Genomic DNA, 27,080 nt, shown 5'->3' with positions numbered 1-27,080 from the left:
GCAGATACAGCCGCAATTACACACATACAGGCATGCTGCATATCATTTTAATCAGCAGAAGCTGCGTGTGCATCCCATTACATTACTTTGCGTATAAGATGCATTTCCGTGGAAAATAAGTGCAAAAAAAATGCTTGGTACTACTGAGTCCCACCATGGCATGGCGCGACTGCAAGGGCTGTTTAGCGTGACTGCAGCAAGGATGTAAGAGGACACATCTATATGTTAGTTTATCCTTTTCATAAGATCAAGAAAGTGTTTGTTAGTTCTGAACTTTCTGAGCCAGATTATCTGCAAGTTGCTTTGGGTTCTGTAGTCATTCAAAATAGTGCATAGAACTTGCTGAAATCTATAACTGGGTCATAACAAGTCATTTAAAATGTCTGATATCTCTGTCTTGCTGTTTTATTCATGCCTGCTACCATTTATTCAATGACTGTAATCTATGAGATGTCATTTTTGTTATGGTGCAGGATAAAATATTGCATCACTTTTCACTAAAGGACAAACATGACACTCCTGGCTCTTCTTAGAGTTCTTTATACTGCTAGAGGTGACCTTTGTGCTAGACGTCTCTATTAGGGCATTCGAAAGGCAATATAAGTACAACTACTAGCAAGTCAAAGCTATAGGGCAAACATAATAATAATAATACTAATAATAATATTCTCCTTTTTTTTTTTTTTTTTTTTTTTTTTTTTTAACAAACTTAAAAAAAAAAAAAATCTGAGATTACCAATGGGGAGAGAAGTCATGTATTCACATCTAAAAAAGGACATATCCTGGGAGGAATTATATGTACTGTGTATGTGAACACCACTGTACTGCCCACTTTGGGAGCTCTCACAGTGATTAGTCTAAATGAACAGATACTGTATAATATGTTGTACTTCCAAGTTTTCGCAAACCTTTCTGGTTTACTATTGACAGGTTTACAAAATTCTCGTTAGAAGAAGCCCAGATGAGAGCTGGGTTGTATTCAGGAGGTATACAGATTTTTCAAGGCTTAATGACAAGGTAAGATAAATATTTTATTTCACAGATGGGTCGAACCATAGACCTCGCCTCCTGTATTTTAGTGGAGTATGGAGGTATTAGGTATGAACGATCGGGCATAAGCAACATGCCTTGCTACTGGCAATCTATAGTGCCATTTGGTATATACAAGTGCGCTTCACATGTTGGACCTCTGTATTGTTATTGAACAATATAGCTCCAATTTTTGGGAATATTTGGGGTTTAAATAGAATGAATTCCCAATTTTTATGTCAATTGTTATGTATTGTGCCAAATTTGGGAGGTTTCAATTTGTATTAATTTATGCATTGCATCGCAATGCAGGAACACGGTCACCAGCGGTGGTGACTTTTGGACTGTGAAGGGGAAGAGCAAGAGAGGGAAGTTTATAGATTTTAGAATTCTGTGAGAATGATGAGGGTGATGGGGTTGGAGATAAAGTGGTCATGGATGGAGGCCAATGTGTTACAGACAGACCTGATGTTCCAGAAGGCAGAGGAAAAGTTAGGGGGGGTTGAAGAGGGGGAGATGAAGATCGTAAGACCAATTGTGCTGGGATGATAGCATGGAAATACTGTAGTATGGCGAAGGCACATGCAAGGGGTGTAGGGGAGAGATGAGGGCGTGTTGCAAGAATAAAGGGGGTAAGCGGGGGGGGGGGCTTGGCAGCTGCAGCTAAAAGGGTAGACAGAAAGAAAAGAGAATGGGAGAGTGCGAATGGCAAGTGAGGGCTGGGAGAAGACAGATACAGGGATGAATGTAAAAGTGGCAATAGAAGAAGAGACATATAAGGTGCAGAATGTCACTCCTATAAGCCGGGCTGAAGGCTGCAGTGTATGGGGGAATGGCTTGGACCATTGGAGGGAGGGGGAAGCGGATGTATGAGGTGGGCACAGCAGAGTGAGTGGCAATAGTAACAATCACTTACATAAAATCACAATTATCACTTACTGTAAGTTAAATGACTAACAGTGCATTAACCACTGAACAGAATTTAAGCGGGACTAAACAAGATTATTGTGCAGCTATACTAGTTAAGCAGATGCTTATTTGTATAATAACTACGAAGTGACACAAGGAGGCTAGGCTGTACACTGGCTGAAAAGTCTCTAACACTTAAACGGAGAGTGGCGAAAAATAAATTGTAATAACAAAATGGCAACAATATGTATAAGTAGAAAGAAGTGATGGACTGCAGAAATCAAAATGACACTTGCATGCAAGAACAATATGGCTGATGGCTAAGGAATATGATGAAAAAAGCTAAAAAAAAAAACACGTAGGGAAAGGTATAAAAAGGTTATTACCCTGGTGGTATTGTCTTCGTAACACTTCCTTGTTGGTATGCCTTAAAATGTCGTCATTTTGTGAGTACGAATTATAAAAATTAAATTGAAAAAGATATAGAAAAGTAAAATAATTGTGAACAAAACAAAGATTGAAAAAAAAAAACCTCACGTATATTTATAGAATCAGTCACTAATTACTGTTATGTATCGCTCATTTGAAAAGTCCTAGATATCTGAAATGTAGTTGGATCCTCTTTATGCGCTCCTAAAGTGATCTCAATCCCTAACAATAATAGAAAATCTTTATACAAGCAATCTTTTTAGTGTTAAGCAAAGCTTTTTTTTTGCCAATCTTCTATTTTATTTGCATATTTGTTTCATATCTCTTCACGCTTGGGTTTTTATTGCAATGTTTTTAAATCTTATGACTCAAGGTAAATATTATGACATTTTAACGCCTACCAGTAAAAAATATGAATTTTAAGTATTTCTACACCTCGGGGCAGGGGTTAGCTAACCCAGCTTCTAACAATTCACGTTTTCCACACCACCTATGGTGCACAGGTTACAGACGCATTCTACAGATCCACAGGTGGCCTGGAAACCGTGAACTGTTGGTAGCTCTTGAGAACCAGGGTTCTCCCCCTGCTTCAGGGTAATAACCTTATTTCCCTCTACAGTATTCACTACTTTGGCATCCAATAGACAGCTGTGTTGGTAGAGGTAGCACCCCCTATAGGTACATATAAGATATTATAAATGCACACATTTAAATTATTAGGTAGTGATACATTTTGAAAGATTATAACAAGAACAAAGTAAACACTGACAGAATAACGTCTTTTATTCTTTACAATTGGCAGTCAGTGAGTGAAAATAATCAGTTAAACTAAAGCTAAGCAGACGGGTTCAAAAAGACGACATGGAAATGGTTGACGTGGGGTTTTTTTAAACATTTTTACTGCACTACAGGGGTAACTCAGAGTTGATCGCAGCAGCAAATTTGTTAGCAGTTGGCAAAACCATGGGGGTCATTCCGAGTTGTTCGCTCGCAAGCTGCTTTTAGCAGCTTTGCACACGCTAAGCCGCCGCCTACTGGGAGTGAATCTTAGCTTATCAAAATTGCGAACTAAAGATTAGCAGAATTGCGAATAGACACTTCTTAGCAGTTTCTGAGTAGCTCCAGACTTATTCGGCATCTGCGATCAGTTCAGTCAGTGTCGTTCCTGGTTTGACGTCACAAACACACCCAGCGTTCGCCCAGACACTCCTCCGTTTCTCCAGCCACTCCCGCGTTTTTCCCAGAAACGGTAGCGTTTTTTCACACACACCCATAAAACGGCCAGTTTCCGCCCAGAAACACCCACTTCCTGTCAATCACACTCCGATCACCAGAACGAAGAAAAAACCTCGTAATGCCGTGAGTAAAATACCTAACTGCATAGCAAATTTACTTGGCGCAGTCGCACTGCGGACATTGCGCATGCGCATTAGCGACTAATCGCTCCGTTGCGAGAAAAAAATAACGAGCGAACAACTCGGAATGACCCCCCATGTGCACTGCAGGGGGGGCATATAAAACATTTGCAGAGAGAGTTAGATTTGGTTGAGTTATTTTGCTTCTGTGTAGGGTAAATACTGGCTGCTTTATTTTTACACTGCCATTTAGATTTCAGCTTGAACACACCCCACCCCAATCTAACTCTCTCTGCACATGTTATATCTGCGCCCCCCCCCCCCCCCCCCCCCCTGCAGTGCACATGGTTTTGCCCAACTGCTAACAAATTTGCTGCTGCGATCAACTCTGAGTTTCCCCCTAAGTGCAAAGTTAGGCTATGGGAGAGGACAGTTAGGGTTAGGTATCAGCGGAACATTTAAAGCTGCATTCACACAGTGCGATATGACTCACACTCGCTTACAAAGCCCTCACCCACTCCTCTCCCATCTACATCTCTGATCTTATCTCCCTTAACACTCCCACCCATCCTCTTCGCTCTGCTAATGCACGCCGACTCTCCTGCCTACGGATTACTTCCTCCCACTCCTACCTCCAAGATTTTTCACGTGCTGCACCACTTCTCTGGAATTCCCTACCTCTCCCCCCTCAGACTCTCCACCTCTCTACAAAACTTCAAACGGGCTCTCAAGACCCACTTCTTCACCAGCCAAATCTCATCTTTACCCTCTGTTCTACACTCTCCATGTACCCCATCTGTGTCACCCCTATCTGTCTACCCCTCCCCTTTAGATTGTAAGCTCTCACGAGCAGGGCCCTCTTCCCTCATGTGCTTATCCTTTGTCTTACTTTAATAATCTTCAACTGTACCACATCCAGCAGTCTTCTGCCACCTGATACTTATTCCAGTGTCATCTGCTGATGTAACTATGTTTATTTACCCTGTACTTGTCCTATAATGTCATCAACTGTAAGTTGCTGTTTTCCTGTTTGATTATTTATGTACTCTGTAATTGGGTGCTGCGGAACCCTTGTGGTGCCATATAAATAAAGGATAATAATATCGCACGGAAATATAGTGCATGTTGCACAGTGTGTATAAGCTTGCGATGCTGATGTGGAGTCCCGCGGGATCGGCATCGCAAGAAAATATAGTGTCTGCAGGCGGGGACGATACTGACTACATGACTCCGGGCACAATATAGTTAGTATCTGCCAAAAGCCTGTATCGTACTGTGTGTATGCAGCTTTAGAGTTAGGCACTAGAGGAAGGGTTATATTTGGGCTAAAATAACAAAAAAACATGTGCTGGCTATTTCTTTGTCGACCCTTTGTACCTGTCGACCTAATGCATGACTTCCTGCCTCTTCACCGTCAATCTATTGACTGTCAATCTATACGTTATCAATCTTCTAATTCACACCCCTTGGGGTAATACACAAGCATTTAGCTCACTCCATCCTACAGTTGACCTCAATTTCATCAGGTCACCTGCATGTTTCCTTTCTACTCTCTCTGGAATTACCAAGAATTGCAATCCATTCCCTCCCCTTACGCTATGTCAGCTAGTCAGTATAGCTTGACACATATGAAGTAGTAATTCCATGTATGAAACGCGTAATGCCAGTGTTTTAACATATTGGTCTGCACCAGTAGAAACTTTTAAAAGGTGCATATTGCTTTGTTGCATTAGTGGTCTTATTTAATGAGTCCTGGTAATATTCCTGTGTGATGGGACACTGCTGTATTGCTGCTTCGGTCTGTTGAAATGTTTTCTGGGTGTTGATGTCACATGTGGAAGAATGACCCCTCATATTTACACGCAGGTGTTTGTTGTAAGTTCAGTTTCCAAGTCTTAAGATTCCTTCCCTAATGATGATTATTTTTCACATGCTGTTTTGTTGAATTACCCTCTTCTAATGTTGTATTCTTAAATCCCTGCTAGCTAAAAGAAATGTTTCCTGGTTTCCGACTTGCTCTTCCACCTAAACGTTGGTTTAAGGACAATTATGACTATGACTTCCTAGAGGAAAGACAACTGGGCCTGCAAGCATTCCTACAGAATTTAGTGGCTCACAAGGACATTGCAAACTGGTATGGCGACCATTTTCATTATGGTTATTTCCTTTAACCACACTCTGATCTGTGAATAATACTGAGTTTGTTTTATTTTATTTTTTTGTTTACTTCTATTTCAAAATATGATTCTAGACATCTTATGGTTGGGTACACACTTGGGCAACCGATCTAATGATGAACAAATGATCTTGTGCATACTTGCTTACCAGTCATCCGCCAGATGGATTCAGTATGATTTCCCGTTGGACGGGATGCCGGTGGTCAGAATACCAACAGCGGCATCCCTTCCATCAGAATCCCGACACTTCTTCCTAAAGTACCCTAACCTCCCTTGTGGGTGCCTAAACCTAACCCTCTCAGGTTGTGCCTAACCCTCCCCGCTTGATGCCTAACCCTATCCTCCCCTTTTGTGTGCCTAACCCTAACCTTCCCAGCTCTACACCCTAACCTCCTTTCTTCTGCCTAAACCCCCCTCCCCCATGGCAGGATGCTAGCACGTCCCGCTTCAGGACGATCTGGCTGTCGGTATAGTGACGCCGGTATCCCATGTGGCATCGGTGTCTAGACGCCGGGATTGTGTCCTTCTTCGGGATCCCAGCATCAGTATAGCGACCACCGGGATCCCATCTGTCGTGAAGCTTACTACTTCCCCGCCACATATGTCTGGCCAGCAGACCCAATTGAATATGCCCACCCATTTGTGACGTCCTATTTAATGGATTCTGCGTGCAATTTATTGCTTGATCTGCGGGTCATCCGTACACACACAGATGCTCTATTTGGCAAATGCTATGCTGCAGCTATAACACTGCAGGCATGATTGGGTCCTAGGCCTTGCTTCCCGGCCAGTGATGCCTATTGAGAAGGGGGCATTTCTATACAAATCAATAGTTTTTTATTTAAAGAGTACTTGTATCCTTTTTAATTACGGTCTACTCAAAGCCTAAAAAATAAGTACCATATCCGTGCTGTAGACCACTGAGGAACAATCATGGAGCTGTACCATAGGGTTTGCACTTTCTATCTATCCCTTTTAAGCTTATTTAGGCCTTAAATAGTATAAATTCAGAACTGTGCAGGTCCCTCTTTTTATCTTCTTCTTTCTTCTGATCCCCCAGATACCAGTACTGCATTTCATCGTGTGCTATCACTTGTAGAATCCCTGCCTTTGAGTACAGAGTTCCCTTTTGTAGAACTACAATAGTTCTTTCTATTTGTTTTGCCTATTATTATTATCTACATTTTACGTTACCAATTTGTAAATTTAGTATTTGATTTTAAGCTAGACATTTGAAGTTGTCAAACAAGTTTTACTCGAACTCTTTATAATTGTTATACATGTGTAATATAATCTGCGCACTGAAGCTAAGCCTCTATACATTTCACCATTGTGGTCGGTGAAGTATTTCAAATCCTTGGATAATTAATGGCAAACTGTTTTAAAACCACTTTGCGTGAAACAGACCTATCTACAATCCATTGAAAGAGTTTAGAGATAGATGAAGGCTAGCTATTTTCTGGACAGAATTACTTCATATCCTAGTAACAATGGTTTTTACATCGTATATGTCAGAAATAGTTAGTGTAACACTTTTATTTACGTTTCTTTTTCAGTTTTAATTCATGGGGCTTTTTTTTTGTTGTTGCAAATACTATAAGGTTACGGAAAACCAAAGTACAAGTGCCTAATTTCAAATCGCCAATTTTAAAAGCCAAAACTATATATATTTTCCCCCAGCTGTCAACTTGTGCTTTAGCTTTGCTTCCACAACAAATGTTCCTTTTAGGAGTGACGCCTGCTGTCCCCTTAGGGTGAGAGAGGTCATTTGGAAATGTCTGAACAGAGAACAATGTCCCACATTAGCCCTGGTAGGATAATAGGTCTTTGAAGTGAGGGAACACAAGAATAATTGGACGTTCTCCTTTCCAGGCTGTTGGGACTATGTGGGCTAATGTCTCTCCCGTAACTAACAAGGGAGGATGCCATACAAGTTTGGCAGATTGCTGCATTTCATACAGTGCTAGATACAGTCAGTCTGTGGGAATTGGATGAATGTCTTTCCCCCCGAACAATGCACTTACTGTACAGTACCCCCTTGGTCTGACATCTAGAACATCTGAATATTCTGATCTCAGGACGTCTTGACCACCTGCAGTGCTCTGCAACCCTGAGGAGCAGTGTAAACACTTCTTAATTTATTGGCTCAAATGTTCAGTTTGTGATATTTATAGCAAAGTAGTCTGGAAGACTTACTGTTCTGCTTTACCAGCTGTGGAAGCAGGTGGGCATCAGCCTGGATCATAACTTTAACCAGCCAACAAGGAGGTCATCTTGTTTGTCATTTGGATTGCCAAGCCTAAAATCTACTAAAGTTTGTGGAAATTGCTCTTATATATACCCCATACTGCCATTGCATTTCCCTCCTGGTTAAACTATGTACTAGAGATCCTCATATAAATTCTAGGAAAAATCATCATAGTCATGTGAACTTGCTGCTTTTGCAGGTAAAATAATTAGTTGTGAAGCACTACAGCATATGGTGACGCTATATAATACATCCCATACTTGTATATTTTAACGCTAGATGTGTCGGTGCTTTTATTAAAAATATAAAGTACTAGTAAAGGGACACTGTATATGCTGGGCCATCTCAGTTTACCCCACACCTCACATCCTCCCCCCACCCAGTCTGACTATGGGCTAGCACCCCTGCTCTGATTGTGGGCTCTCCCCAATCATGCATTCAGGAGATGGAACAGACCATATGAAATTACTATATAGATTAGAAACGATACAGAAGATTTGTAAATATGCAAATGTAAGAAACACCTGTTAAAGTGGCATTTTCTGCACCCTCTGAGTACAAGGGCTTCACATAATGGCCCAGATTTATCAAGCCTTGGAGAGTGATAAATTGCACAGTGATAAAGTACCAACCAGTCGGCTCCTAACTGCCATATTACAGGCTGTGTTTGAAAAATGACAGGAGCTGATTGGTTGGTACTTTGTCACCTTGCAATTTATTACTCTCCAAGGCTTAATTAAATCTGGGCCAATGGGGCAGATGTTTTAAGCCTGGGGAAGTGATAAAGCAGTGATAAGTGCATGGTGATAACGCACCAGCCAGTCAGCTCCTTACTGTCCATTTACATATTGGAGCTGATTGGCTGGTGCGTTATCACCTTGCACTTATCACTGCTTTATCACTTCTCCAGGCGTATTACATCTACCCTAATATCTCTAGTTCTGCAAGAATGAAAAGTGAGTTATGTAATATATTCCGCATTTACAAAATATTGGCTGAATTTACTTTTCTGTCTCTGCATAGTATTCCCAGGCACTAGAATTTATTTTTTTTATATGGGAAGTATCTGATTTACTACTGACTCTGAGACCTTTGTGTGACATTGTGATAAAGGGTATATATCTGTTTCAGTGCCTCAGTGAGACTGTTCCTCTGCTTGGACGATCCTCCTGGTCCTTTCGACAGTCTGGAAGAGAGCAGGGTGAGTAGGCGAGATTGGCTGTTGGCATACTTGGTAGAAGTCTGGCTGCGCGTGTGACCCTGTACCTGTATGTGTGTGTCCAGGCTTTCTGTGAGACATTAGAAGAAACCAATTACAGACTACAAAGGGATCTTGCAGAGAAACAGAAGGAGCTTGAAACCCTAAAGAAGTTGCTAAATGAGAAGCAGTTACACATCCAGACGCTTGAAGGACAGATTCAGTAAGTATTACCCTGAGATAAGGTGGAATACAGTGAATTCTATTTGTTTTCATGGTTCTATACTTAACTCGGCGTTTTTCTCTTCATTGTTGTATTTTTCTTTTTTCACCTATCAGTTTGTTTGAAACCAGCGGTCTTGTCTAAATATGCCCAACCACATGGGTTTTATTGTACTTGTTTTTAATAAATGGTCTGGGAATATAACCCTCCTAGGCCATCTGCATCCATAATCTATTTGCAGGGGGTATAAAAGTTATTTACCCCCAATTGATTTAATTAGAATTTATTCCCTCTAATCATCACAAAGCACTCGATAATATGTGAAGGAAAACTTGAATCCAACCATTTGCCAAAGTGAATTTGGAACAAGATACTGGTAATAACTGACTGCATAGTATTTCCCTTCTTGCTATAGCCATAATAGATTTCCACTGATGTTACCAACTTTCTTCACAAGTGTCAGACCTAGCTTATTAGAGGCCACCTGTGGTCAGGTAAGGTGTGCCACATAATTGCAGCATAGATACACCTGTACCTGTGAGCTCCCCCAAGTTGTTAGTGTATTTCCAAGCATAGACAAAAGAACATTCCAAGCAGATCCAGGACAAGGTCATTGTAAGCACTAATCTGGGGGAAAAGGGTACAACAATATTTGCAGTACACTGTATATACCCTGAAGCACAGTTATGACCATTAAAAAAAAAAATGGAGATAATATGGAAGAGCTGTGAATCTGTCTAGAACAGGTCATCCTCCAAAACGAGAGTACAGGCGAGAAGAGCTGGAGTAAGTGTGGCCAACCGCAACTCTAAAGGAGCTAGTCTACATGGCAGAGATGGGGGTAACTGTACATTGGACAACAATGGCACACATGCTTCATACATCTGGGTTGTATGGGGGAGCGGTGGCAAGAAGAAAGCCCTTGTTGAAATGAACTCCAATCAAAGCATGGCTGCAGTTTCTCCCATGATAGGACCATGGGAGGAAAATTCGGTAGTCTGACGAGACCAAAAACGAACTCTTCAGAGACAACGGTAAGAGCTATGCTTGGCGCAAATCTGACACTTTACATCACAGTAAAAACCTCATCCCTACAGTAACTCATGGTAGTGGCAGCATCATGTTCAGGAGATGAGTGCTTGGACTTGGAAGATGTATCTTCCAACATGACAATGATTCAGAGCATACATCAAAATCCAACCTCTAAAACTGCTGACTACCAACAATCACCATCCAGTTTTGCCCAAGAAGAGTGGGCTAAACACTAATGCCATCACTTATTTTTAGTTCGTAATTTAACCAATGCTTAGGTTTTTTTGTTTTTTTTGTTTTAACCACATTCGAGCAGTTGCATTGATTAGTGGGAATAAATTTCAATTAAATCCATCATGGTTCCATGTTATAACCGCAAAATGTGAAGAAGGCCAAGGGGTGAATGCCCTTTTATAGTCTTTGTACATTCTCTAGTGTGTAGAACACGTCTGTGGACCACATTTATTTAATCGTGGAATGGATATTTCCCATTTGTGCTGTGATGTCTGCAAATGAAGAGTCCAACCATAGACAGTGCTGTCCTGAAGATCAGAGTTTGGGGAGTGTACAAGATAATATTGAAAATATGATCGTATTTATATTTCCAAAATTAAGACCCCAAGTAAAAATTATATTGGCCTTTAAAATTGTGTTTAATTCTTGGAGATGTAATGGTGCCATTATCCGCTGTAGATCGCTGATTTGTGTAAAATAGAATTTTGCCTCCGTAAATCAAAAAGACATTTCCCATTCATGCTAAATATAGCTAAGCAGAAAATGTGCTGGTTTTGTTTTTACATCAACACGGTCACAACAAAGTAAAATAAAAATACTGTTGGTGCTATCTGACAAGATTATCAAATTTGTTTGATGTCCACTGAAATGTACAGCACACAATTAGCTTACAAAACCTTCTTCGTGTTTATGCTAGCAGGCACCAGAAAATGTAGTATTAATAAGTTGCTAAACCTCTTAGAAATTGGGGAGTGGCTTATGTGCCAGTGCCAAAATAAAATGTACTGTAAGTTCCATTGTTGGTATTTGCCTAGAGTAATTTGACAATAGATGTGCCAGGATATGTTTTACAGAATTTTTATGCAAACACAAAGGTGACTGTAAATTAGATTTATTTAGGTAATATAGGTCGAATTTTAAAGGAACATACTGTTTTGTGCCAAGTAAGCACACATGGACAGCTGTATCCTCTCACTGATGGCATCTGTTAAACCTAAAAAAAATTATATATATATATATATATATATTTGGTTTGACATACCTGTGGTGTGGGTCCTACATAGAGAAATCAGTGTGTCTGGCTGCTTGAAGGAGAGGGTAAGTGCTATGAGCACTGTGCTTAGAGTGTTTTTAACATGATTAGTGTTATTTATGGTGCCCATACACTTGTGCGATTACATTCAACGCAATATCGGACCCGATTTCCCTTGAAGCTCACCTTGAGATAATTTGCATCGAAAGTGCTTTTTTGTGCATTCGATGCGCTGACAATGCTAAATTCCTTTGTCGTATAACAACCCTTTATGAAGCTAAGAACACTGTACGCTGTTTACTTAAGAAGTACCGTAATGGTACGCTAGTTGCGTAACGATCGCTCAGCCGTAGGCGAGACGCTCAAGCGTCACGTTCGCTCACGGCCCAGCGATCACAGGACACGTTATTGGTTATGTCTAGGGTAATGATTCGCTATGGCGTAGCTTACGCTCGAGACCACGAGGAGGTCACCAGCGATGCAGACGCTCACAACACTATACCTTTATGATAAAACCTTATACCAATGAAATACACTGAATACCTTAATGTGAGTACAGGGTGTAAGTGCAACCTTGTGTAACCTGACTAACTACAAAGCTGCTTGAGCGTCACCGACGCTCAAGTGAACACTTAACACTATAGGAAATACACATATGCTGGTTTAGGTTCCAAAGCCTATTAACTGTATTATTTCTAATATACTTGTAAAAGGGGATAACAGTACAAATGATACACTACAATATAACAGAGACTTCCTAACCACAGAACTAAACAATAAATACAAAAAGACAATACTACACTGACCTAAATGCAATACAATACAATACTATCTAATACAATACAATACTAGCCTAGTCTAGGGGAGATATGAGAGAACAGAACAGAGAGAGAGAGAGATGAGATGAGAGAAATTGGCTCACAGAAAGACAATGATAACGGAGAGAAACTTACGCACAAAGGGTATGATCGCCTGCGCCTCGATATCCAGCTCCCGGCTATCAGCAGATAACCGTTGATGAGAGAGAGTGAGAGCTGGATGTGGTCGGCCTGCCTATTTATGCCCCACACACAATGCAATCTCCTGGTCCTACAATCCCATTGTCCATTGGCCGAAGGAATTCGGCCCTGTATCATAACAAAAGGTCATAGGGTGATTCATACAGGTGGGCTGTGACGATTTCCAACAGCTCAGGTGGGTGGGAAACTGGGTTTCCCGCCGCATACCTGAGTATGTGTAATTAATAGAAATGGACATAAACTTCTTATGTTCATAACTATTCGCACGAGCGATTAATACGCTCCAAACCAACACCGGAATATTGCTAATTAAATACTCTTCCGATGGGTACCAAACACTGCTGTGTGATTCCTGTTAGACCCTTTGTACGATATAAAGAGGGATTCCTCAGCTCTGGGACATTGTATTTTAACCAAACTTTCAGAATCTATCAAAGGGACCATGATCTATAAACTACATTAATTGTGAACATTTGTAACGAATGAGTCGCACGCTACGACTACATAAACTCTACCGTAAATACGCATACCGCGCCTGCGAGTGCACGTTATTGCGGGTATGCGAATCCACGGGAGAGCGCATGCACGCGCAGCGCGGACCAGTGTGCGGTGCAAATATGGCAACGTGCATTGAGACATTTTTCTGACTTTGACAGTCCACCCTTTGGCAGTCAATAATAACTGCCACAAAACATTTAAGGAGAAAAATGTAAGTCAGGGGTTAATTGATTTCCATGGTTGGGTAGGGGAGGAGAGAGGAGAAGGTGTGAAGAGGGTATGACCTAGTGAGAAAGCAGAAGCATGTGTGTATGAGTCCATGTTTGGAGGGTCATGTATCATCGTGCCGTACGTGTGGTAAATCAAGCTTCGAGGTATTGCGAAGTATACATTTGAATTCCTTCTTATCCTGTGGTACAGGTCTGTGGATGGGCTGTCAAACTCTACCGAGCTCATTTCGGATTTTGAACAAAATGGGGAGCACATTTTAGTTGATGATACATGAATGGGGGAGGTATGTGGTTGCTGATATCTGTGCCTGTATTCCCTATCGTCTATGTGTGTCGTTACCTGAGGGTTGTAGAGATGAAGATAAAGAACACTTACGAAAAATGCAATGATATTCTATGTCAGGGAAATGTACATCTGTCGTCGAAGTTGTTTTCGGTATCTGTTGAGAGTCGTCTTCTTTGCGCTGTATTGCTCCTTAGGCATGAGCAAATAGCTTTGTCTGAGCCATCAGATTTACAAAAATGTTGGGCTAGCGTGAGTTTAAAAATACTAGGGAAACTGGGGATCCATGGCAAAGTTCATCAAGTGTCCATATTTAAAGTTGTCAAATCTTCTTCTTTGGTCAATCCGTTGTCTGTATACATCTCGTCTCGTCAGCTTCCTCGTCCAAGGGGGTCTTTGTATCTTGGAGAAAAGCAGAAAAACAGGTGAAAGAAACGGACCGTATAATCGCATTTTCATCACATCCTGGTTTCTATCATTGGGTCATAAATCAAATCCAGGTTAATTACAGTTTCCTCACTCCTCAAGCTCATCACTTTTGTACTTTGTTTGCACCTCATTAAAGCCTGCCCGCATCTGAATATCAATCCAATCGATATAACGACACCCAAGATACATAGTAGAAACTTTCCAACATCCATTATGACTCCTTGAGCCCAGTCTCCTAAACCGGAGAACCAATTTCGCGGGTTCAACCATGACACCCAACCAGTCAGCTCATTACCTACAGCAGCAAGGGTGAGATTGTGTTTTCGACGAAATTCCCACTTCAATTGGAGAATATCGTCCATCTTTTGGTCTATGACCTCTGGTATCTGAGATATCATCTCTTCTACTTGGGATGGATTCCTATTTGTCATAATGGAATGTGACATTAATTTTGATGGGGAGTCTAACATGTCTCGTACTTCCTGAGCGTGATTCTCAGGAATGTCCAAGAATACACCTTCAGGGGTACAATAAATGACGCAACCCATTTTACATAGTAAGTCTCTTCCCAGGAGATTAGTTGGTGCAGATGCAGCCAGCAAAAAGGAATGCTTGGTATGCAAAGGCCCTATTGTAATCTCGGCTGGTTTGCTAACAGGGTAGTGCTGGACTACTCCTGTTACTCCCATGGCTGGAATTGTCCTACCAGTGGTTCTCATGCCCACTGTCGAATTTATCACTGACTTGGCCGCCCCTGTGTCTACAAGAAAGTTTAAAGTTTTACCAGCTACATTGATTGCAATTTCTGGTTCGCTTCCAAGACTGGCAATCAACTTAACTGGGTGCAGATTACAGGTATGGCCACACCCCTATTGGGTATGCTGACCTCCCTGAATCCCGCTGGCAGCAACTACTTGTGAGGGAGTTAGGGAACTACCAGAGGCATGCCAGTCTCTGTTTGGGGGATATCTTTTTGTTTCCCCTGTATGTGGCTCAAAACTCCGCCTCTGTGGACCCTGCTCCCAATGTCGTGTGTTGTGTTGTTGTCTAGGGGGTTGAAAAGACCTTTGTACATTCTTTGTTGTACATTCTCGTGCAAAGTGTCCCGGTCTGTTACAAGAAAAACATGTTATTACACTTGCCTTACCCACAGGATTCGGTGGTACATACGCAGGCTGCCTTGTGGTCAGCGCCTGTATACTTACGGACATCAACTTATCACTTTGCGATTCCCTGTGCCTAGTGATGTTTCTGTCGTGATCAATAGCAGCCTCTCTCAAGCCGGACACTGACAGACCTCGCCAGCACGGTTGCGTGGTCTGAACCCTAGTCTTTAATGTTTCCTTTAAACCATCCATCAGTACAGATACTGCTACTTCCCGATGGTTTGGGTTGGTCTTAATGTCTTCTATACCAGTGTACTTTGCCATTTCTAATAGTGCCCGGTGAAAATATTCTGTTGCCGTTTCGGACTCCTTTTGCTTAATGGAAAATATTTTATTCCATTTAACAACGGCTGGGAAATACTCTTTTAGCTGTAAATTTATCCTCTTTACATTATCCTTGTTGTACACGTCTGTAAGCGGTACATCTTTATCCAATGCACAATCAGCTAAAAACTGAGTTGCATCAACATTGGAAGGTAAACAAGCTCTTAGCAGTATCTGCCAATCCTTGTTGTTGGGTTCTACGGTGTTACCTAGATCCCTGATGTATTTTTGGCTAGCAACTAAATCCTTCCTGGGGTCAGGAAATTCGGACACTATTGTTCTTAATTCCATTCTGGAAAATGGAGTGTACATGGCAATGTTCCTTATGGGAGTGGCTCCAGACACATCTGTTTTTCCATTGGGAACTGCTATTACCCTTACAGGAGCAATTCTAACAGCCTCTTCCTGTGTAGATTCTACAGCTTGTTGTGGTACAATTGTTTCAGTGTAGTGCATGGTGCCGTACTTACCCGTTGACACGACCTCACCTATCCCTCCGCTAGGGGCTTTCACTAATCTCGTGGGTGTCGCTGTGCCTACTGTGGTCTCTGCTATGGTGGCTGCAAGAGAGAGAGCTGAAATTGTTGCTGAATCGTCTTCTTGATCACACTCCTGAGGAAGGTTCAAAACAGGGTACATCTTGCACGGGTTAATACTTGCATGAGTTATTTGGTTAACATCATTAACATTTACAGGGTTACTAAGAGTTTGTGTTTTACAACCCAGTGCGTTTCTCTCCGCAATCAACTTCTCTCCTGCAATGTATGGTGGAGGAGGAGCTGTGGCAATCAACTTCCTGACTGCCCCAGATCCTGCCGCCAGAGCCAAACCTCTCTGTATCTCACCTTCCTGGTGCCATAACTGTAAACAATCATGATGTTGAATTCGTCTCTTTGTTGATTTTACGAGACATATCCTCCTCCTTAAATTTTGTAACACTTCTGGACTAAAGCTACCTATTCTTGGGAATTTGTCCCTGTCTTGTACAGTCATTCTCTCCCATTCATCACATAAAGATTCAGTGTGAATTCCATATTTTTCACACATTACATATCGTGCCGACCCAACTGGTCGGTTCACAGAATCAACCTGAACCAGGGTTGATCGCCCCCTACCTGAACAAATGGCCCCCATAATCTGCAGGCGTTGCTTATTCCTCCTTGAATATCAAGGCTTTCAGCGAACCCTTACAAACAAACCAAGATGTCCTTGGGCAGGCCGGCGGTGGTGGTTTATCAAGTACCCCACTTACTTCTCGCCCACGTTGGCCTGTGCTGCAATCACTGTAGCCAGAGCTGCTGGACCCAACCTAGGGCCCCTGTGAACCTTTAGTTTACTGGAACATATGAGGGTTACCCGCAGGACACTTACTCTTTCCAGTAAAGTTGGGGTTGTTAGATAGTTCCTGAGTGACCAGCGAACTTCCCTTCCAAAAATAAAAAATTACACAAATCACGTCAGAATGTACAGATAGCGTTTGTGACCACTTTACTCTAATGGTATTAGGTCAGATTACTAACTACTGCACACAATAACGTGCGGTCCAATCGTTCAGTATACGAGCACTACTTGTCATGTACTGAAAGATCAATGGAATCTATGTTTCCGGCTGCGATTCCTTCAGCCAGAGCTTGTATGGCCTATATGGGTTCTGCACCAACACCCCAGGCGTTGTACCACTGGACTTTTATAGCGGACCTTTTACCTTACGACCTCCTGGTCTTGTTACCTTATGACCTCCTGGTCTTGTTACCTTATGACCTCCTGGTCTTGTTACCTTATGGTCCGCTATACTCTAATGCTCAAATATTATTTAACCAGAGATGCCTCCCTGGCCACCGTATATGTCACTTACACGTATGTCCCTTGACGAGTACCCGGCTTTCCTTTTGGTTCCACCTTGAAGTTATATAAACTTTTGTATACAAAACACACTCACTCAACACAAGCACACTTTTGTTTCTATATCTATTTCTGCGCAGAAATTGTCTTTAGGCCAAAAGTGTTACCAATTAGGAGCAGGATCTGTTAAACTAAATTTCAGATTTTCCAAAAATAGATTTGCGTTATTTACCGCGTCGCGTTATCTACCGCTGTGCGTTAATTATCGCCTTTGCGTTACTTCACTTTATCACAACTTGAGCTACGTGGGCGTAACCGGACGCTACGTTGCGTAATGTACGCTGCGTGCGTCTGCCTTTTGGATTGCGTACGCTAGTCTTTGTTAGCGACACGTGTATGCAATGCAAAGGATCCACCGTAACACAATATATTTTTATCAATGTAAATGATCCCTGATCATCTACCGCAATCCACACTGACTGCCTTGTATCTCAGACAAACCGTGTGTTTGTTCTATACTTTAACTATCACCTCTACTATTAAATAACAGCAAATCTCTTTTTAGCACTTTCTATCAACTATAAAATTTGGCAAACAGGAATAGTGATATACGAAAAATGAAATACACAAGTGAAAAGAAATGCAGGTATGTATGCGTACGCAAGACAAAAGAAAAATAAACAGTTTTAAAAAGACACAAGCGTTTTGTTCTTACTTCCGGTTACCGGGTTCCTTCAGCACTCTTTATCTAAGCGAAGCAGACGCTTATCCCGCCAGCACTATGAGACAACCTCCCACCCTTTGCTGGAGGGATAATGTCTGCTGATCTACCTAGTGCAGATATGAGAAGGATAGGACGAGCCCGCAATTGACAATGCTAAATTCCTTTGTCGTATAACAACCCTTTATGAAGCTAAGAACACTGTACGCTGTTTACTTAAGAAGTACCGTAATGGTACGCTAGTTGCGTAACGATCGCTCAGCCGTAGGCGAGACGCTCAAGCGTCACGTTCGCTCACGGCCCAGCGATCACAGGACACGTTATTGGTTATGTCTAGGGTAATGATTCGCTATGGCGTAGCTTACGCTCGAGACCACGAGGAGGTCACCAGCGATGCAGACGCTCACAACACTATACCTTTATGATAAAACCTTATACCAATGAAATACACTGAATACCTTAATGTGAGTACAGGGTGTAAGTGCAACCTTGTGTAACCTGACTAACTACAAAGCTGCTTGAGCGTCACCGACGCTCAAGTGAACACTTAACACTATAGGAAATACACATATGCTGGTTTAGGTTCCAAAGCCTATTAACTGTATTATTTCTAATATACTTGTAAAAGGGGATAACAGTACAAATGATACACTACAATATAACAGAGACTTCCTAACCACAGAACTAAACAATAAATACAAAAAGACAATACTACACTGACCTAAATGCAATACAATACAATACTATCTAATACAATACAATACTAGCCTAGTCTAGGGGAGATATGAGAGAACAGAACAGAGAGAGAGAGAGAGAGAGAGAGATGAGATGAGAGAAATTGGCTCACAGAAAGACAATGATAACGGAGAGAAACTTACGCACAAAGGGTATGATCGCCTGCGCCTCGATATCCAGCTCCCGGCTATCAGCAGATAACCGTTGATGAGAGAGAGTGAGAGCTGGATGTGGTCGGCCTGCCTATTTATGCCCCACACACAATGCAATCTCCTGGTCCTACAATCCCATTGTCCATTGGCCGAAGGAATTCGGCCCTGTATCATAACAAAAGGTCATAGGGTGATTCATACAGGTGGGCTGTGACGATTTCCAACAGCTCAGGTGGGTGGGAAACTGGGTTTCCCGCCGCATACCTGAGTATGTGTAATTAATAGAAATGGACATAAACTTCTTATGTTCATAACTATTCGCACGAGCGATTAATACGCTCCAAACCAACACCGGAATATTGCTAATTAAATACTCTTCCGATGGGTACCAAACACTGCTGTGTGATTCCTGTTAGACCCTTTGTACGATATAAAGAGGGATTCCTCAGCTCTGGGACATTGTATTTTAACCAAACTTTCAGAATCTATCAAAGGGACCATGATCTATAAACTACATTAATTGTGAACATTTGTAACGAATGAGTCGCACGCTACGACTACATAAACTCTACCGTAAATACGCATACCGCGCCTGCGAGTGCACGTTATTGCGGGTATGCGAATCCACGGGAGAGCGCATGCACGCGCAGCGCGGACCAGTGTGCGGTGCAAATATGGCAACGTGCATTGAGACATTTTTCTGACTTTGACAGCGCATACAATCCTGTGATTTATCGCATGCCCCTTACGACCACAAATCGGGTGGCATTGGATGATCGAATGTGAGCGCATCGCATGCTGACCAAAGATTTTGAAAAATTTTAATAGAGGGCTGGCCTATCTGGGGGATATATAAACAAGCAGCCATTTTAACTTTGTGCACTTCTGTTTGCTCTGTGACTAGAGAAGTTTGGTTTATACCTGCTGCTCGTTCCACATTGCTAGCTACCATGCACTGCTTTGTTCTGCTTGCATTACAAAGTCTTTCTATACTGGTGTGTGTGTGTGTGTAGAGATAGATTCTACTCGCTATCGGGCTCTCATGTGCTAATCTGTGCTCAAGATGAGGGGAAACAGGGAGAGGGTCCAGCAAAGGCGGAGGGAGAGATCTTGCTGGACCAAGCAGTGGCTGCTTAAGTGGCCTACTCGTTTCTACATACCCCTCCTGGATGAGATCAGGGAGAACAACCCGGCCGACTACGGTAACTTCCTGCGCATGGATGATGACGCCTTCCAGGAGTTGCTGCATCTGGTGACCCCCCCCCCCCACATACAGCAGCAGGATACCAGATGGCGGGTGCCTATCCCTGCTTAGGAGAGGCTCGTGGCTACCCTGCGGTTCCTTGCTACTGGACAGTCGTTTGAGGACTGAAGTTTGGGACCCGTATCTCTGTGCAGGCTTTGGGACACATCATAGCTGAAACCTGCAAGGCTATTATCAAGGTGCTTCAGTACAAGTACTGTAAGGTAAGAAAATGACACCACACATTGCTTGTCGTGTAACAAAATATTTTATTTTGCAAACTGAATTTGGTCGAAAAAATTTGCTTTTTATTTCAAGACATCATTTTATTAAATGGCTAAATTTTAGCAAACAGTATACATTTTCGTAAGGCAGCACATCTGCATCATTACATTTATGAAATGAAACAGCTATATACAGTATAGTGACAAATGTGGTGCATTCTGATACTACAGTGTTGAGTGTTACCGGTGCCAGGGGTGCAATGCACACATGCAGCTACGGGCAGGAAGATGGGTCCCCGGTACCATCAACCTGTCCCTAGCAGCATGTGTGCATTGTCCGCCTGAAAGCGTTGACACTCACCGTAGTATCAGACTTCACCACATCTGTTGGTATGTATAAGGGCAGCAGTAAATGAGAATCGCCCTACATTTGGAAGAGACTTGTCTCCTCTGCCTCCTCTTGTCCCCCCTGTGACATCAAGGAGGTCAAAATTGCGGAGGGGACGGTGGATGTGTGGCTGGCTTGGGAAGGGTAGCTGGGTTGAGGAGGAGAGTGGATAGTGGGGGAAGGGTGGATGGGGGTGGGCGTTGACGATAACTGGAAGTGTGGCTGGTTTGATGAGGAGGGGTAGGTGGATGGGGGCTGCGGTTGCAGATAACCGAAATGGTAGCTGGTATGCGGAGGAGGATGGGTACTGGAGGAAGGGTAGGTGGGTGGTGAACTGAAGGTCAATGGGAGATGAGGAGCAGGTGCTTGAGGTTCTGGCCCATGAACGTTCCAATCTGGTGTCCGTTGTCCTGTGAGTGTTTTGTACAAAACCTGTAACACCAGACGCTGGCACTCTACGTCCTGCTGCTCGGAAACCTTACACATGGTTTTGCTAACATATGACGCGAAGTCATCAAATTCATCAGGTTTCCAGGGCAGCTGTGAATGGGCCTCCAATAGTAACGGGTCTTCTACAAATGTTGTTTTCCGTGGCTTCCTCCTGGAACCCTGTAGCTGTGGAGATTTCTGTTGCTCTGGTAATGTGTTGTTGAGGTCAGGGGTACGGCTGAGATCTTCAGGTGTCTGTAGGGTAAAAAAAAACATATTTAGTAAATATTGAAACATATATTTATTTATTTTTCTTTTCCAGTTCCCTACAAGCGTGGCAAGCTATTGCAGAGGATTTTGACAGGCACTGGAATTTCCCAAACTGTGGTGGTGTGATAGACGGGAAACCTGTGCACATCACCATACCCACCAACAGCGGGTTGGACTACTTCAATTATAAAGGCTACTTTAGCATTGTTCTCATGGCGGTGGTCAATACAAACTATGAATTTATTTTCATGGATGTTGGGAAAAATGCTCGTTGCTCAGATGGTGGATCCTTGAAAAATATGCGCTTCTATGATAGTCTCACCACCAACTCCATTCATCTGCCGCCTGTGGAGCAAACAAAGAATGGCCTGGGATTTATGTTTGTGGCAGATGAGGCCTTTGCACTGCACGAACACATAATGAAGCCCTACGCGCAAAGAGTCCTGAACCACGATAGGCGCATTTTCTAATACTGCCTTTCTAGGGCCTGTTGGGTTGTTGAGAATACATTTGGCATTCTCTGCAACCGGTTCAGGATCTTCCACAAACCCATCAACATGAGGCTGGACAAAATTGACTGTGTAGTAAGAGCATGCTGTATACTGTACAACATGCTCCGACGCAAGGCCACAAGGCAAATGCCTTTGCTCCCAGCAGGACCGGAAGACCCCCAACCAGCCAGTGGTGACAGTGCCGATTTCCTCGGTGGGACCATCTGCAGTGACTTTACGCGGCACTGCAAGTGCAAAAGAGGTCCGGGAAAAATATTATTCCTTTTTTAATGGGGAAGGAGCTGTGGCATGACAGGAGGAATATATTAGGTAATGACAATTAAAAAGCAACTTACCCCTTTGGCCTCCTCCACAGCGAGACTTCCCTCCTCGGCCATCACACTAGAGACTCCTTAGCTGACTGTTTCTCCACTAGGAAGTTTAGTTCTTTGTAGTGCCACAGCTGCATCACATACACCTTGTCTGTACCCGCCCCTGACCTCTTGGACTCCTCCACCTTGCGGTTCTCTTTTGCAAAGACTGTCCGTATATTGGCAATTTTCTTCCAGACCCAGGCCACCGAGGCAGCAACATAGGTGGGCTTTGAGTACTCCACTAGGCAGTTATAAGCAGCCTCCCTCTTCTGTTTGTTGCTGTAGTCTGGTGAGGATGTCAGCCAGAGACACTCCACCTCACGGTACAGGCTGATAAAGCCCATTAAGAAATCACAGCTCTCATGGGACATCTGCAGAAAGCAAAAAATAGAAAATGAAAAAAGTTCCATTATTCTGGTTACATAATCTTTGTTTTCTAGTATTATTCTGGTTAAATAAAGTTTGTTTTCTAGTTACTGCTGTGAGTTGTCTGATATATGTTGTGATAATACATTGGTGTGCAGGGTGCAGCAGCATAATGGTGGGCTGTTGCTTGCATTGGGACAGCATAAAGGCGTTTAGGGCGCAGCCAGTGGCTTGCAGTGGTGCAGCATTTTGGGCAGTGCGCCAGTATATGGTTGGTGCAGCAGCACAATGGTGGCTTGCAGTGGCGCAGTATGATGGCATTTAGGGTGCGGCCAGGGGCTTACAGTGGTGCAGCATTTTGGGCAGTGGGCCAGTTTATGGTGGGTGCAGCAGCATAATGGTGGATTGCAGTGGTGCAGTATGATGGCGTTTAGGGCGCGGCCAGGGGCTTGTAGTGGTGCAGCATTTTGGGTAAGGGGCCAGTATAATTATAGGTAGAGCAGCATAATGGTGGGCAGTGGTGGTAAAACATCATAATGATCATTGGTGGCCAGTGGTGTAGCCTGCCTACCTTGTCCGCTGTTTGGGAGCTCAGCAGCGTGCTTGCAGCCTCCTCTCCAGTCATGTGCTCAGTGGGGGGAAGAGGAGTGGCCAGGAAATTTGCTCCTGTCTTCACATATCGCAGTGTGATAAATTGAAAGTGGTAAAAAATAGCATGCGATCGCACCGCGATTCGATAAATATTAAGTGCAGCACATACTTGAGACGCGAGATTTGACCGGCGTGCCCCCACATCGCGTCGCAAGGTACCTAAAATGTGCATACAATCCTTCGATTATATCACAGATGCTGTCGAAATCGAAGGATAGTACCCGATATCTCACAAGTGTATGGGCTACATAATAGCTACAAAATATTCTCTGGGATCAATTTGCACATTCAGTCCCTTTTTAAAAAGATAATAAAATAGATAGATTTTACATATATATCTGTGTGTGTGTATTTCTAATTAAGCAATAACCAGAACTGTACTTTTGTCTATTGAGTGTAGTAAATATAAACTGGAGTGTGTGTGTGAGAAGGTCCACCTAAAATCTGCTTTATGATTGGTAGATGTTTCTAACAATGTTGCCATAGTTACTGCTATGTGTGGTTTTCCATGAAGTTATTTAAGGAACTGGAAACTCTCCTTAGGGTAATGAGCGGTCGGCATGGCGAGGCGCGCAGGCGTTCTGTCGAAGAGAGTGAGTGCAGCGGAGAGGTGGAGTCCTCTGCTATAGAAGCAGACCAGGTGGCCGCCGCGGTCAATGGGTAAGATATGTGATATGTGACGGGGCTGTGAGCTTGATTCAGAACTAGGACCAAATAAAATTTGATCCGGGAACAAACTGTTGCAATGCAAGGAGTGCAAATGCATTTTTTTTTTATATATATATATATATATATATATGCAGGGTAAATGATGGCTACTTTTTTTTATTTTTTGTTTTTTGCTTGTCATTTTTGGATAAAGCTACCCTATTTAACGTGTAGTGATCCTTAAGCACATTTGTATTATTTTTAAATTATAAATTGCAGTATTATGTCTGATTACCTTATTCCTGCAGCCTTATGCCAAACCTATTCATGACTGTAAAACTGAGTGCACACTAGTGCGACCTGCAATCGCGTCGATGTGCAGAGCGATTACCCTTTGCCCTGCGCGTCGAGAGATTGCCGCTACACACTAGGCAGATATTAATGAGCCCTGAAATGATCACTGTTCTGTACCTCCTTAATATTCACTGCATCGCCTGCGAGGTGGTGTGCAGCATGACTAATTACACGACCTCGCATGTGACCCGCTGCCGCGGGAGCGTGCAATCCGCTGTACACCCTGCACGATACACCCGATTTGTCGTTCTGATTCGCCAAGATGGGATGAATCGGCACGATATTGTGTAAGTGTGTACCCAGCTGTTTTCTGTGATTTGTCTTTATTGAGATTTTTATTTTATTACAGTTTTTTGAGGATAGAGTGTGGGGGGAAGGGGGGGGGGGGGGTAGCTGATGAAATGGTTATATCTAATCCATAACTTGTTCTATTGCCCTTGGTTTCCAGCTCCTATAAAGACAGCCATGAGAACTGCTGGAGCGAGTCCCTACACGCGGATCTGCTGCCAGAGATTGAAGTAGCAGAGGTGGCGGATCCCGATGAAGACATTTAATGTGCCTGTAGTAACACTAACCATGTACTGCGGATCCTCATGTACTCTGAGCTGTTACCGTACAGTGAAGCACCAGGGCCCTTGAACGGCTAACACAGGATGTTTGCGCATACGAGTAACAGACAAAGAACTGCTGTTTTGCTGCTACTTATCCGCCTGAGAAGACGGCTTTACAATCAGAGGATATAAAGGGCTTGCACCTTAGCAATTGAATAAACAAGGCCCTCCTAAGGACTAATGTACACTGAGTTACCAGTTATGGCCTAGCTGTGTCCGTATAGTGGCATAATTCAAGCACTTTTCTAGACGTATACATTATTCCCGTGCCACAAGGGCACGTTCTGCTTTGCCATCACGCTGTCTCTTTATTTTTATACACAAAGAATCACTTGTTTCATGCTCTGGATGCTGCCAACTGAGTTATTTTAATCAGCCGCTGCTCCGATAGAAAAGCTTTTCTAGTAACTGAGCAACAACATATAAGTACAGGTTGTTCTATTATTAGCTCGGTGTGACTCATGTAATGCTGCTCTGCCGTCAGCTCACCTGACTTCCAGCACCTCCCTGTGAAACTGATTGGAAGTTTCTGTGAAGACATAAACACTGGGGCAGATGTACTGTGCTAAGCCTTGGAGAGTGATAAAGTGGAGAGAGAGAGAGTATTTTTTAACTGTCCATTTTTAAACACAGCCTGTAGCATGTCAGTCAGGGGCTGATTGGCTGGTACTTTCTCTCTCTACACTTTCACTCTCCAAAACTTGGTACATCTCCCCCAAAGTGTGCTCTGTGACCCATATAAATAGAACCTCCGCACAGATAATTCATATATGTTAGGTGGGTACACTCTATGCACATACGTCATCCTACATTTTTTTAATTAACATCATTTTTTTTTTTTTCAAAAAAAATTCTACACGTAATATACACTATATTAACAAAAGACATTTGGTCAGAAGAAAAGTATCAAACTGAAGTATTTATAAATTAAGAGGGAGTATCAGTTGTGTATATTTTATACCATGTACAAGGAAAAGTGATAAAAAAAAATTCTTTTTTTTTTTTTTTCTTTTTAAGTATATTCTCATCCCCCGTAAATGGTCTGCTATTTGCAGCGGAAATGTAAATCTAGCCATTCTTAATCATTTTCAAGCCATACTAAGGTTCTTCACCACGATTAGCTGGTCTTTTACGGTGTGCATTTTTTTTCTTTATTATAGAGTACTTTTTATTTTAGGGACAGCAATGTGATTATTACATCAAAGCCATAATGAAGTAGTAGCCTGCTATTCATGTTTTAAGAACTTGGTATTGTAACGGAAACTTATTCATATTCCATTTAACTCTGAACTTTAATCCTTTCCATAAAGGATTTCTATCCTCATTGACGCACGCACAGTTGCCATGGTAATCTTCATATATAGAAGTGGCTTTTGTTTGCTTTTACCGAAACACTAATTTCAGTGATTTGTGCAATGTTATTTGTATAATGGTGATCAAATGGAAAACATTTTTATTATAGATAAATGATGCATTGTTTCAAATGCAGCCTTGTATATTCATTAAAGATGAAAGCAGAAGTTCCCATGTTAAGTTGGTCATGCAATGGAATCTGAGGAATAGAACTGCGGGATCTTCTCCACCTGGTGATGTGAGTTGCTGGGTGAATTTGCGGTTACCGCATCCTTCCATCTTTAGTGGCCTGACTCTATGTGACCACTGTCTACGAACAGCCACTGGCTGCTGCATCATCGTGGAACGGTATGTTTTACTGGCAGATGGGATGCTGGCTGTCAGTATGCCTGCAGCTGCATCCCGTCGGACG

General features: G+C 42.6%; 1 protein-coding gene across 2 annotated transcripts in view; it reads left to right on the top strand.

Moving 5' to 3' along the window:
• SNX16 (sorting nexin 16) overlaps positions 1-26,835 on the top strand; it is a 31,963-nt gene extending 5,128 nt beyond the window's left edge. Inside the window, exons 3-8 of one of the 2 annotated variants that reach the window (XM_063924004.1) lie at positions 931-1,017; positions 5,708-5,856; positions 9,279-9,348; positions 9,432-9,568; positions 24,246-24,362; positions 25,153-26,835. In XM_063924004.1, the coding sequence (XP_063780074.1) occupies positions 931-1,017; positions 5,708-5,856; positions 9,279-9,348; positions 9,432-9,568; positions 24,246-24,362; positions 25,153-25,258 (666 nt within the window). In that variant the 3' untranslated portion in view covers positions 25,259-26,835. Of the gene's footprint in view, positions 1-930; positions 1,018-5,707; positions 5,857-9,278; positions 9,349-9,431; positions 9,569-21,872; positions 23,394-24,245; positions 24,363-25,152 lie in introns of those variants that run through there. The other variant, XM_063924003.1, reaches the window with a different exon arrangement.
• The last annotated feature ends 245 nt before the right edge of the window (positions 26,836-27,080 follow it).

This window comes from Pseudophryne corroboree, chromosome 5 (genome assembly GCF_028390025.1).
Source record: "Pseudophryne corroboree isolate aPseCor3 chromosome 5, aPseCor3.hap2, whole genome shotgun sequence".
NCBI lineage: Eukaryota > Metazoa > Chordata > Amphibia > Anura > Myobatrachidae > Pseudophryne > Pseudophryne corroboree.
The sequence above is the reverse complement of the archived record's forward strand: the minus strand, read 5'-3'. Positions and strand labels throughout refer to the sequence as shown.